General features: G+C 42.4%; 1 protein-coding gene across 1 annotated transcript; it reads right to left on the minus strand.

The window, feature by feature from the left end:
- Positions 1 to 201: 201 nt before the first annotated feature.
- LOC107294283 (leucine-rich repeat neuronal protein 1-like) lies at positions 202 to 2,846 on the minus strand. The gene has a single exon (XM_029285617.1). The coding sequence runs from the start codon at positions 2,798 to 2,800 to the stop codon at positions 287 to 289; it is 2,514 nt and encodes an 837-aa protein (XP_029141450.1). The 5' UTR covers positions 2,801 to 2,846; the 3' UTR covers positions 202 to 286.
- Between the last annotated feature and the right edge of the window lie 10,495 nt (positions 2,847 to 13,341).

The following is a 13,341-nucleotide window of genomic DNA, read 5'->3' on the forward strand; positions in this document are numbered from 1 at the left end:
TTACATGCCCCCCAGGGGCTACACTGTCCCAGGGGCCCCTGTTATCTGCCTGATACTCCCTCGTTGGCTATAACTACAAAGTGAGACCTTGGCTAAAAAATGTCCAAGTTTCTTGTGCCCTCGGTACATATAGTGCACAGGTGAGTACAAGGATAAACGTGGGAGGCAAGAACCTGAACTGGGAAGGCCTGGAGACCCAATTCTGACATCCTAAAAGCCACAGGGAGGAGAGATTTCCTACCAATGTCTGTGTTGAGGTATGGGTACCAGCACACCTCAAATTCCTTCATGGCTGTTGCCACAAGTAAGTCTTGGAAGTGTCAATTTGGCCAGGAGGAGGTGGCAGCAAAACCGTGTGCCCTCCTGTGGCAGGGGGAGGTGGCAAGGTTGGTGTGGGCGGAGCCAGTTGTGCTAATGGAGCCATTGGGAGGGGAGGGTCTCCCTCGGCATCCCACAAGCTGATCAGGGGCGGGTAGACCTCATTGAGGGGGATGGCGGCTGCGTGTTGCATGTACTTTTTGAGTGAATGGCGACACCCTTTCTCCTTGAGTCGACGAGAAGCACAAAGGAGGAGGAGCACGGCACTCAGAGCTGCTAATAAGGAACCGGTAATAGCAGCCAAGGCTGCCCCTCCTGCCCAGCCCCCCATCAGCTCCACCGAGAGGGAGGCATCCTTGGTGGTGACATTGAGACAGACATACTGAGCGTGGGGCAATAACCAGGCAGATGGAAGACCTGCAGAAGCTGCCATGGGCCCTGTCATGGGTGCAGAAGAGGCTTTGGAAGTTCCCGGAGAAACCACAGTTGAATGGCTCATGAGAGACCAGGAAGGACCCCTAGGGATTGCCAAAGAGCCGAGAGGTGGCGCAGAAGCATCCATGGTTGCTGTGACCATTTCTGAAGAACTCACAGAAGGCAAGGGAGAGTTTGTAGAAGCTGCTAATGCAGAGGGAACACCAGTGTAACTGGCAGCAGCTGAGGACTTGGGAACCGAAGACATGACGGTAAGGCAAATCTCATAACGGGTGGAAGGTTGCAAGTGCGTGAGGTTGTATTCCCGGATGCTCACAGGAACCCGTGCGGTGTAGGTAAAATGGGGGTTATGGATGCGCATGGTAGCTGATGACCAGGATGGAGGAGGTGGTGGGTGGGCCGTGGCTGATTCATCTCTCTCATTTTTCTGCCCTTCTATGTAAGATGTGGTCCACTCCAAAACCACAAAATGCGACTGTACCTTTTTGACAAAGATCAGTAGCCTGGCAGGAGTTACAGGTCTTTCTCCAATGACATTGAGGGACAGACTGTGGCTAGTAGAGGCCAGCTCGTTCCAGGCTACACAAGTGTAGACTCCTGAATCTGCTGGGTTGGCTCTGCTAATCTCAAGGGTTCCCCCAGCCCTAAGATGCATCTTCCCTGTTCCGGCAGTCACTTTTTTTCCAGAAGGTAAGATCCAATGGAATTGTGGTGGCGGCTCGGAGCTGGCTTGACAGTCCAGAATCACTGTAGAACCAGATGATGCCTCCAGATGTTCTGGAAGATTGGGTGTGATTTCTGGCAAACAACCTCCCCCCCTGACACTTTTTAGAGCTTCTTGGAACTCTTGACCCATGGCTTCTGAAGGTGAAGTACAGAGGGTAGTTTGCGATTCAATCAGCCGAACGTGCCCTGTGGTCCATGGTTTCCAGTTCTCTAAGCAATCGCAGCGCAACGGATTCCCATAGAGACTGAGTTCAGCCAAAGCTGGCAAGGCGTCTCTCAGGCCTAAGGGAAGAAAGCCAAGGGCTGTATTGCTGATTAGCAGAGTGCGAAGAGCTGGCACCCTCCGGAAGGCAACTGGGTGCAAGTATGAGAGATGTGGATTGTTGCACAGCTCAAGCTTGGCCAATTCTGGAAGATTCTCAAATGACCCTTTGTGGATGCCAGTAAGTTCCTCCATGCCATTGAGGCTCAACTCTTCCAGATGCAGCATGTTCTTGAAGTCTCCTGGCTGAATTTCTGTGATAGGGTTTTTGTTGAGATCCAGGAATTTCAAGAGGGGTAGGCCTCCTAGTGCCTTGGTGGGAACATAAGAAAGGTGGTTATCATAAAAGGAGAGGCTCTCCAGGTAGTCCAGGCCTTGGAAAGCATCAGGAGGGATTTCAGTTAGCTGCATCCCAGCTAAGACGAGGCTATGAAGCCTTTCCAAAGGCTGAAAACTTCCCCCCGTTAACTGGGAGATGGGATTCTCTCCAATCATCAGGATCTCTAAGTTGAGGAGTGGGAGGAACCAACGATGGTCAATGGCGTGGAGACGGTTGGCATTGAGATGCAGCCGGAGCAAGCTGGGTAAGCCGGCAAAAGCCAATGGCTCAATAGAGGAGATACAATTGTGATTAATGTAGAGTTCCTCTAGTGAAGTAAGGTCACTTAAGCAGTGGTTGGGAAGTTCCTCCACCTGATTCTCTTCTAAGTAAAGTGTAATGAGATGTGAAAGGTTAGCCAACCCAGCATCACTGATTCTGGACAAGTGGTTTTGGGAGAGGTCCAGCTCAGTCAAGTTGGACAAGTGCTGGAGCTCCCTGTTGACCTTGGAGATCTTATTACTCTGTAACAGAAGGACCTGGGTGTCCGAGGAGAGATTGCCGGGTACCCGGGTGAGCAGCAGATCATTGCAGTCCACTGTGCTGGCCTCATGATAAATGGATTGGGGAGTGAACCATGGGCGGGTCTCGCAGACACACTGTGGAGGGCAGGAGTGAGTGGCAGATGGTGATCCTTGTAGACACAGCAACAGAAGAGCATACAAGGGGAAACAGGACATGGTGCTTTTCCTTGATATCAACCTTCTTGACCACCGACTGCTTGTGGTGTAGCTTTGGGCTACAAAGGATGACCCTAATCCATCAGATGAGCTCAGAATGGCCAGTGGAATCTTGTCATCTCTGCAAGAGAAAAGAAAGGATGGATATGAAAGTATTAGACTTCTTACGGTAAACATTAATTCTGAAAGTTAATCAAAGCTGTTGAGATTCTAGCCAGCAGTCAGCTTGGGTCTAGAGGTCACGTGATCTTTAAAAGTTCAAAGAGTTTCTCTAAACATTGACCACCCCTTGTAACTGGTGGCAGCATTAGCAGAGAAAAGAGGAAATGAATGAATGTTATATTAACCGGATTTAATTTATTCATTTTACAATCATATTGTAGATGCACATCAGTTTTTGCCCCTTTTCTGGTAATGTTTTAAAGTGCAGCCCTGGAGATGCCACTTGTAGGTCAAATGTGGCCCCCAGTATTACAAAATGTGCACTTGCTCCTACAGGTACTAATTTTTAGAGTAGGTTCCCATTCCCTGTTATTTTACAGAACAAAAGGTAGGTAACCTCAGCCAGAAATTTTAAACAAGAACTCTGAATAGTCAAGCTGTAATTTACAGCCCCTGTGATCCTTACATCTCTCCTAGTCCCTGTTTTTGTCTCATATTGTTCATATCCATTTCCCACCTCTGCTCTGAGCTGATAAGCTCAGATTTGTTTTAGTTCCTACATTTCAGGGTAGATTTAAACCATAGAAAGTCTGTGGCCTTAGAGAGCTTGCATTAAGTTTGCCACATAAAACTCCATTCACAACCCCAGTCTAGATTCCATTTTTGAATTCAGACTGATGACATTTTAGGTCACCTATTGTTACCATAAAATGACAAAACCGATTATTAAATCATATATAAATAAACTAAAAATGGCTTTTTCAGTTTTAAAAATGTCACGGGATTTTTTTTAAAAGGGCAAAACTTGTCTAATGTAATTTTTATTAAGAGTTTTTAACATAGATAAAAGACAAATGTAATATATATAATAAAAAAGAAAAAAAAGAACAAGTGCAAAAAGCAATGCGGTGAAAGAAAGAAGAGAAACTTAAGGACACGAGAACCAGAAAAAATAAATGTTATAAACAAACTCATTGTCCGTCCTCCCACTTTTAATATTATAAAAATCCTTCCAGTCCCTTAGTCAATCCTTTTTCAATTGTCAAATCTCAAACTCATTTCATTTTTTTCTATTTCAGAAAAAAAAGCCTATAAAAGGTTTCCACCAATAGTTTTAATTTTGTCCGAGGCCAAACAGGTCAGTTTTTGTCATTTCTGCCAATTCTGCCATCTTTGCTATCCATTCATCCATTGTGGGTGCTTTAGTATTTTTGCATCATTGTGCATGTAGTAATCTTGCATATAATTACCATACATAAAAATTAAAAGGGAAAGCCTGAATTTGCCTGACTTCCTAATGCCACAAAAGTCATCCGGCCAGTGTTTGATGATTGTTTCTATGGTTTAAGATACTCAGGAGAAGCAGAATTTCTTCAACTTGCTTTGCTACACTTGTCTGGAAAAAGCTATTATCTGGTGCAAATTTTTTGGACTTAAAGATAAAGGTTTCCTCTGTCTGACTCTAGAGGGCGATGCTGATCTCCATTTCTTAGCTAAGGGAGCCTGTGTTGTCCAAAGAGGCTTCCATGGTCATATGGCCAGCATGACTAATGCCTAGGCCAGTGATGGCAAACCTTTTAGAGACCGAGTGCCAAAACTGCAACCCAAAACCCACTTATGTATCGTTGGGTGCTGGGTGGGCGTGGCCAATTGGGTGGGTGTGGCCAATTGGGTGGGCGTGGCTGCGGTGGTAACAGCAACTGGGTGGGACTAAAAAGTTCAATCAATCAATTCCAACTTTGTGAGATCTTTTTTTTTCTCCTGAGAAGTTGAAATTGATTGATTGATTGAATCTTTTTTTTTTTTGCACATGGCGGCGGAGGCCTAAAGTGAAAAGATTTTATAAAACCCAGCTGAAGGCCTAGGACTGGGGCGATGGCGCGAGTACCCACAGAGAGGGCTCTGCGTGCCACTTGTGGCACGTGTGCCATAGGTTCGCCACCACGGGCCTAGGCACATGGAATACTGTCATCTTCCCACTGAAACGGTATCTATTTATCTACTCGCATTTGCATGCTTTCAAGCTGCTATGTGGGCAGGAGCTGGGGCAAAAACGGGAGCTCACCCCATCATGCAGCACTTGGATCTTGAACCCTGGCTGTCATCTTTCCAGTTGATAACTCAGCATCCCCTTAGACACATACACACATAAAAATATACATACATACTGTAGATATATATTGATAGATATCAATAGCTACATAAGATAGTGAGATAGATAGATAGATAGATAGATAGATAGATAGATAGATAGATAGATAGATAGATAGATAAAAACAGAAAAAGATAGCAATAAAGAAATAAAAATACAGATAGACAGATGGCAGATACATCATGGACAGACAGATAGATGATAGACCAACAGTCAGTCAGTCAGTAGAATTTTGGGAATTTCTCCCTTTTTCTGACATTCATCTGTTCAGAAGATTAAGATGAGAAACAGCTTACCATGGGTTGTCTGAGTGGGTGGGAAAACCAGGCCACAAAACTAGGACAAACCGTGTTTTAAGCGGAATGTTATTCACTCCCAGCCCATCTGGTTTGCTTACGATTCAAGTGGTTGTGCAAACACAAAAACATAGGTTAACATCTTGCAAACGCAGTCCCTTGTCTGCTTCCTATGGTAAGATGGAAGCAGGGATGGGGGCAAGGGAGAGGCTTTTCTGGCCTCTAAGCCATTTCACCATTAACCCTTAAAAAGCAGAGCTGTAATTGGAAATAGATTGACTGAATGGGGAGTGAGGACAGCTTCCCCCTGCTGTCCCTTCCTGCAGGGAAGAAATACAAAACAGAGTTCCTGGCCCGTGCTAAGTTAAAACCAATCAAACCACATTATGGGCTAACATTTTGTGGGGGCCCAATCCTTATAGCCAGCAAACCATGACTTAGAGTTGAATGTGTACAAACCAATGCATGATAGTTCACTCAAACATAGTAGTAATTCACACTAAAGCATACCATAGCACTCTTTGGCGTGCAGTCACTTTGTGTGACCGTATGTATTCGAAAGGCAACTCTCGAATGCAGCTCTTCCTGTGGCCATCGGGATGGAAAGCCCACAAGAAGAGAACCTGCTGAGCATTGGAAGATGGTCAGGACAGCAGAGGGCTAAAACAAGGGATGCAGTGTGGCTGTTTTCAACCTCCCTCCCTCATGACTGGGGTTATCTGGAATGAACTAGTTAGGCAGCCTGACAAAACCTTTCCTGTATGGTGAAAATTGGCAGTGAATGCTTCTTTGAGTTGATCTTTGTAAATTATGCTGGTATTACTGATGCAGGAGAAGGAACTGCACATATGTATATTTTGCAAAGAAACTTAATTTTCCTTCTCTCTTGCTTTGCTCGCCCAAAAACCTGGTGATACGGAGAACCGTTTCAATTAATGAAGACTCAGAAAGGTAAAGAAGTGGTGAGTTGTAGCTCAACTTCTGGTGACTACAATAAGGCTACATCTATGCAGTTTTCTTTGGCAACAGTACAAAACTGGGTCTTCTTCCAGGATGTCCTTTTGACTCCTCAATCCAGCCTACTACATCTCTGGGATTTCCTACCCAAGTATTAGCCAAATTTGATTCTGCCTAATTTTTTATTTTTTTTTTAGATCAGTCAAGATGGAGTAGTTGCTACTACAAGATATTATATCTGGAATAAGAACAAGATGATGATAGATGACGTAATCCATCATCTGCTTGAGCAGGGAATTGGACAATGGATGATGTATGATGGACAATGGATGATGTACGATGGACAACGGATGAGCAGTGGCTAATGTAATCCATCATCTGCTTGAGCAGGGGGTTGGACTAGAAGACCTCCAAGGTCCCCTCCAACTCTGTTATTCTGTTAGTCTTTCCTAATAGCTCAGAAAATCAGATTCTAGTTTATACTTGGACAACATGCTATTTGGAAAATCTGTACATGCTTCCTTGAGTTTCTAGCAGTATAACGACAGAATGTGCAAGCACAAAGAAATAACCTACTTTACATGGTAGCAAATTGAATATTGAACCAATTTTATTTTTCTCTCCAAGAATGTCGGTCTGCTCTCAGGCTGCAATAAATTTCCTAAAGAAATAAATCTCACGGTACTATGTACATTGGAACACATTTTACCTAAGCAGATAGGATTGTACTATCAACCTATCAAATCTGTCTTTCAATTATGGCAACATACCCTTCATTTGCCTTCTTGTCCCTTACAAAACAGCAGCTGTCCTTTTGAAATCATGAAGCTGGTGCACTGAATAGGGAGAGGGAGATGATTGGATGAGAGCACAGGCATTCACTACAGTAGAATGTGCCCATCATGCTCAGCTCGCTTCCATCTCTATTCAACTAAAGTGTCTGGTGGAAACATTCAGAGCTTTTTTCTTTTTTTCCCCCCTCCAAAGCCAGATATTTGACAGGCAAAAGTTATGTTCTTCTGGAGAGCAGCGACAGTTTTGGCAAAAGCTACTCTCCTTCAAGTAATACATTTGCTTTTGCTGATGGATTATGGACTATGCCTCACTCAGTGGGCAGATGCTTTGGTGGAAATTCAGAAGAATTCTTTATGTGAATTTTCATAAACTACTGTTCTTCTGATGCGATTCAGCTCTGCCAAATGATGGTAATCTTCTCCTTCTCTTTCTAAGATTAGCACTCTGAAAATTCATTTCACATCCTAATTTGAAAGCTTTAAGTTCCAGCAGTTATATCCTAATTCTTACCATGTGCTGCTTCTTTGCAGGATTTGCCTGACCCTTAGTTTAATGGCTTCTGCGGGGGAAGGGATCATTGGGTGATCCCAAAAATTTAAAACCAGAAATTTTTTGAAAGTGTGGAGATTCCGTACTGCAGCCCATTTTCAAAGGTGACATTTTAATGCATTTTCGCTGTATGACAATGACAAAGTAGAACATGCAAAATATATACAGGTAGTTACTGCTAAAAACTGCTTTCATCTATCAGGGATTAAACTGAGGTGATTTACTAATGTAGACATCCCAAAGGCATGAATGGAGTACCTTGTCATCAATATGCCCATCATACTCCTGCTTTAAATAAATCTTAGTGAGCTTTCATATATATATATATGAAATGGATGCTTTTTTCACCAAAGAGGAATTTAATCTGGGCATAAAATAGGTATGTTTTAATTTGTATACTAGGGTAACCAGATGCAAAAAAGAACAAGGATCTTGCATATTTAAAGACTGTGAGGAAAACAGAATTTCAGCAGAATGTTTTTTCTACCCTTGGGTGACAGGTATATCGAAGTTTCTTTTGCAGGAATGAGGGATTTGTTATCTTCCAAATGTACCAGCTCCTTACACTGCCTAGCATTGTTCTTGGTGGTAGGAGATTAGGCTGAAACTGCCATAACAAAAGATGAAGCTGGCACATAAACAGGAATCTTGCTAAAATATCCCTTCAGGGAAGTAGCTAAGAAGGAAACAAATTGTTAAGGAAATAAAGGAAAAATATCACCTGAACCAGACAAAAAAAAGCAGGGCCTTAACACATGGGGGGAAAATCCTAGCTAATCAACAAAGGAAGAACTTTAGGGAATAAAATGCGGTACTGAAAACCGCCCACTTCTTGAGTCATTTGAGTCATTTTTGGATCCAGACTTGGCAGCTTCCATCCCTCTGACTACTTAGTGCCTGGCAGCCTAGTTGAGAAGAACGTGGGTAAGTGTGGCTAAGTGTGGCTAAGTGTGTGTGTGTATGTGTGTATGAGAGAGAGAGAGGGAGCGTAAATGTACATTAAGTGTGGATGTGTGTGAGATAAAGAGCAACTGTACATTATAATCAGTAAATTCACTGAGTTTCCATGTATTCCAAAAAACCTTGCACCTCAGTGTTCAGTTGAAAGTGATTGTGTGAGTGTGATGTATGTGGTGTGTATGTGTGTGTGTATGAGAGAGAGAGAATGAGAGAGAGTCTCCGATTATTTTCTGGCTGTTGACCAGGACGATGTTTCTTGTCTGCTTTAGGTGCACTTATCTGGAAAACCGAAATTAAGCAAGCGGCTTACAAGATCTGTGTGCCTTAACAGGTTATGAGTGACCATAAGCTGAATCTGGAAACGTGTGTAACAGTGGTTCCTGGAAACTGTAGGCTAGGCAGCCACAGATTGTCCATCTCAATTATATCCTGTATCCCAAATGCAACTTCCTTCTTGGGCCATGGGATCCTGTCTTTAAAACCCCAGTCTTAACTCCAATCTTCACTTTCCTTTAGAGTCTTTAGACCCACCAGCCAAGGCAAAGTTAGGAGACACAGCTGTTCCTAGGTGGCGTTTGTTCTNTCCTTGATATCAACCTTCTTGACCACCGACTGCTTGTGGTGTAGCTTTGGGCTACAAAGGATGACCCTAATCCATCAGATGAGCTCAGAATGGCCAGTGGAATCTTGTCATCTCTGCAAGAGAAAAGAAAGGATGGATATGAAAGTATTAGACTTCTTACGGTAAACATTAATTCTGAAAGTTAATCAAAGCTGTTGAGGTTCTAGCCAGCAGTCAGCTTGGGTCTAGAGGTCACGTGATCTTTAAAAGTTCAAAGAGTTTCTCTAAACATTGTCCACCCCTTGTAACTGGTGGCAGCATTAGCAGAGAAAAGAGGAAATGAATGAATGTTATATTAACCGGATTTAATTTATTCATTTTACAATCATATTGTAGATGCACATCAGTTTTTGCCCCTTTTCTGGTAATGTTTTAAAGTGCAGCCCTGGAGATGCCACTTGTAGGTCAAATGTGGCCCCCAGTGTTACAAAATGTGCACTTGCTCCTACAGGTACTAATTTTTAGAGTAGGTTCCCATTCCCTGTTATTTTACAGAACAAAAGGTAGGTAACCTCAGCCAGAAATTTTAAACAAGAACTCTGAATAGTCAAGCTGTAATTTACAGCCCCTGTGATCCTTACATCTCTCCTAGTCCCTGTTTTTGTCTCATATTGTTCATATCCATTTCCCAGCTCTGCTCTCAGCTGATAAGCTCAGATTTGTTTTAGTTCCTACATTTCAGGGTAGATTTAAACCATAGAAAGTCTGTGGCCTTAGAGAGCTTGCATTAAGTTTGCCACATAAAACTCCATTCACAACCCCAGTCTAGATTCCATTTTTGAATTCAGACTGATGACATTTTAGGTCACCTATTGTTACCATAAAATGACAAAACCGATTATTAAATCATATATAAATAAACTAAGGGTGGCTTTTTCAATTTTAAAAATGTCACGGGATTTTTTTAAAAGGGCAAAACTTGTCTAATGTAATTTTTATTAAGAGTTTTTAACATAGATAAAAGACAAATGTAATATATATAATAAAAAAGAAAAAAAAGAACAAGTGCGAAAAGCAATGCGGTGAAAGAAAGAAGAGAAACTTAAGGACACGAGAACCAGAAAAAATAAATGTTATAAACAAACTCATTGTCCGTCCTCCCACTTTTAATATTATAAAAATCCTTCCAGTCCCTTAGTCAATCCTTTTTCAATTGTCCAATCTCAAACTCATTTCATTTTTTTCTATTTCAGAAAAAAAAGCCTATAAAAGGTTTCCACCAATAGTTTTAATTTTGTCCGAGGCCAAACAGGTCAGTTTTTGTCATTTCTGCCAATTCTGCCATCTTTGCTATCCATTCCTCCATTGTGGGTGCTTTAGTATTTTTGCATCATTGTGCATATAATAATCTTGCACATAATTACCATACATAAAAATTAAAAGGGAAAGCCTGAATTTGCCTGACTTCCTAATGCCACAAAAGTCATCCGGCCAGTGTTTGATGATTGTTTCTATGGTTTAAGATACTCAGGAGAAGCAGAATTTCTTCAACTTGCTTTGCTACACTTGTCTGGAAAAAGCTATTATCTGGTGCAAATTTTTTGGACTTAAAGATAAAGGTTTCCTCTGTCTGACTCTAGAGGGCGATGCTGATCTCCATTTCTTAGCTAAGGGAGCCTGTGTTGTCCAAAGAGGCTTCCGTGGTCATATGGCCAGCATGACTAATGCCTAGGCCAGTGATGGCAAACCTTTTAGAGACCAAGTGCCAAAACTGCAACCCAAAACCCACTTATGTATCATTGGGTGCTGGGTGGGCGTGGTCAATTGGGTGGGTGTGGCCAATTGGGTGGGCGTGGCTGCAGTGGTAACAGCAACTGGGTGGGACTAAAAAGTTCAATCAATCAATTCCAACTTTGTGAGATCTTTTTTTTTTCTCCTGAGAAGTTGAAATTGATTGATTGATTGATTGATTGATTGAATCTTTTTTTTTTTTGCACATGGCGGCGGAGGCCTAAAGTGAAAAGATTTTATAAAACCCAGCTGAAGGCCTAGGACTGGGGCGATGGCGTGAGTACCCACAGAGAGGGCTCTGCGTGCCACTTGTGGCACGTGTGCCATAGGTTCGCCACCACGGGCCTAGGCACATGGAATACTGTCATCTTCCCACTGAAACGGTATCTATTTATCTACTCGCATTTGCATGCTTTCAAGCTGCTATGTGGGCAGGAGCTGGGGCAAAAACGGGAGCTCACCCCATCATGCAGCACTTGGATCTTGAACCCTGGCTGTCTTCCAGTTGATAACTCAGTATCCCCTTAGACACATACACACATAAAAATATACATACATACTGTAGATATATATTGATAGATATCAATAGCTACATAAGATAGTGAGATAGATAGATAGATAGATAGATAGATAGATAGATAGATAGATAGATAGATAGATAGATAGATAGAAGGATAAAAACAGAAAAAGATAGCAATAAAGAGATAAAAAATACAGATAGACAGATGGTAGATACATCATGGACAGACAGATAGACAGATGATAGACCAACAGTCAGTCAGTCAGTAGAATTTTGGGAATTTCTCCCTTTTTCTGACATTCATCTGTTCAGAAGATTAAGATGAGAAACAGCTTACCATGGGTTGTCTGAGTGGGTGGGAAAACCAGGCCACAAAACTAGGACAAACCGTGTTTTAAGCGGAATGTTATTCACTCCCAGCCCATCTGGTTTGCTTACGATTCAAGTGGTTGTGCAAACACAAAAACATAGGTTAACATCTTGCAAACACAGTCCCTGTCTGCTTCCTATGGTAAGATGGAAGCAGGGATGGGGGCAAGGGAGAGGCTTTTCTGGCCTCTAAGTCATTTCACCATTAACCCTTAAAAAGCAGAGCTGTAATTGGAAATAGATTGACTGAATGGGGAGTGAGGGCAGCTTCCCCCTGCTGTCCCTTCCTGCAGGGAAGAAATACAAAACAGAGTTCCTGGCCCATGCTAAGTTAAAACCAATCAAACCACATTATGGGCTAACATTTTGTGGGGGCCCAATCCTTATAGCCAGCAAACCATGACTTAGTGTTTAATGTGTACAAACCAGTGCATGATAGTTCACTCAAACATAGTAGTAATTCACACGAAAGCATACCATAGCACTCTTTGGCGTGCAGTCACTTTGTGTGACCGTATGTATTCGAAAGGCAACTCTCCAATGCAGCTCTTCCTGTGGCCATCAGGATGGAAAGCCCACAAGAAGAGAACCTGCTGAGCACTGGAAGATGGTCAGGACAGCAGAGGGCTAAAACAAGGGATGCAATGTGGCTGTTTTCAACCTCCCTCCCTCATGGCTGGGGTTATCTGGAATGAACTAGTCAGGCAGCCTGACAAAACCTTTCCTGTATGCTGAAAATTGGCAGTGAATGCTTCTTTGAGTTGATTTTTGTAAATTATGCTGGTATTACTGATGCAGGAGAAGGAACTGCACATATGTATATTTTGCAAAGAAACTTAATTTTCCTTCTCTCTTGCTTTGCCCGCCCAAAAACCTGGTGATATGGAGAACCGTTTCAATTAATGAAGACTCAGAAAGGTAAAGAAGTGGTGAGTTGTAGCTCAACTTCTGGTGACTACAATAAGGCTACATCTATGCAGTTTTCTTTGGCAACAGTACAAAACTGGTTCTTCTTCCAGGATGTCCTTTTGACTCCTCAATCCAGCCTACTACATCTCTGGGATTTCCTACCCAAGTATTAGCCAAATTTGATTCTGCCTAACATTTTTTTTTTTGAGATCAGTCAAGATGGAGTAGTTGCTACTACAAGATATATCTGGAATAAGAACAAGATGATAATAATAATAATAATAATTTAATTTGTACCCCGCCCTTCTCCTCATAGGACTCAGCCTCATAAAAACCACAATACAATAATACAATAATATCTATATTAAAAACCGAATTAAAAGAAAATATTTAAGAAGGCCAATCATTAAAATTACCCTTAAAATTACCCTTAAAAAACCCCGCTAAAATTCCCTAGGCCAGACCCGCTTGTTGAAAAAGCCATGTCTTTAGGGCGCGGCGGAAGGAGGGGAGATCCGG

This window comes from Protobothrops mucrosquamatus, unplaced genomic scaffold (genome assembly GCF_001527695.2).
Source record: "Protobothrops mucrosquamatus isolate PMUCROS unplaced genomic scaffold, P.Mucros_1.0 scaffold_13, whole genome shotgun sequence".
NCBI lineage: Eukaryota > Metazoa > Chordata > Lepidosauria > Squamata > Viperidae > Protobothrops > Protobothrops mucrosquamatus.

Coding starts and splice junctions, on each gene's coding strand:
- LOC107294283 (XM_029285617.1), bottom strand. CDS start 2,800: ATGTCCTGTTTCCCCTTGTATGCTCTTCTGTTGCTGTGTCTACAAGGA.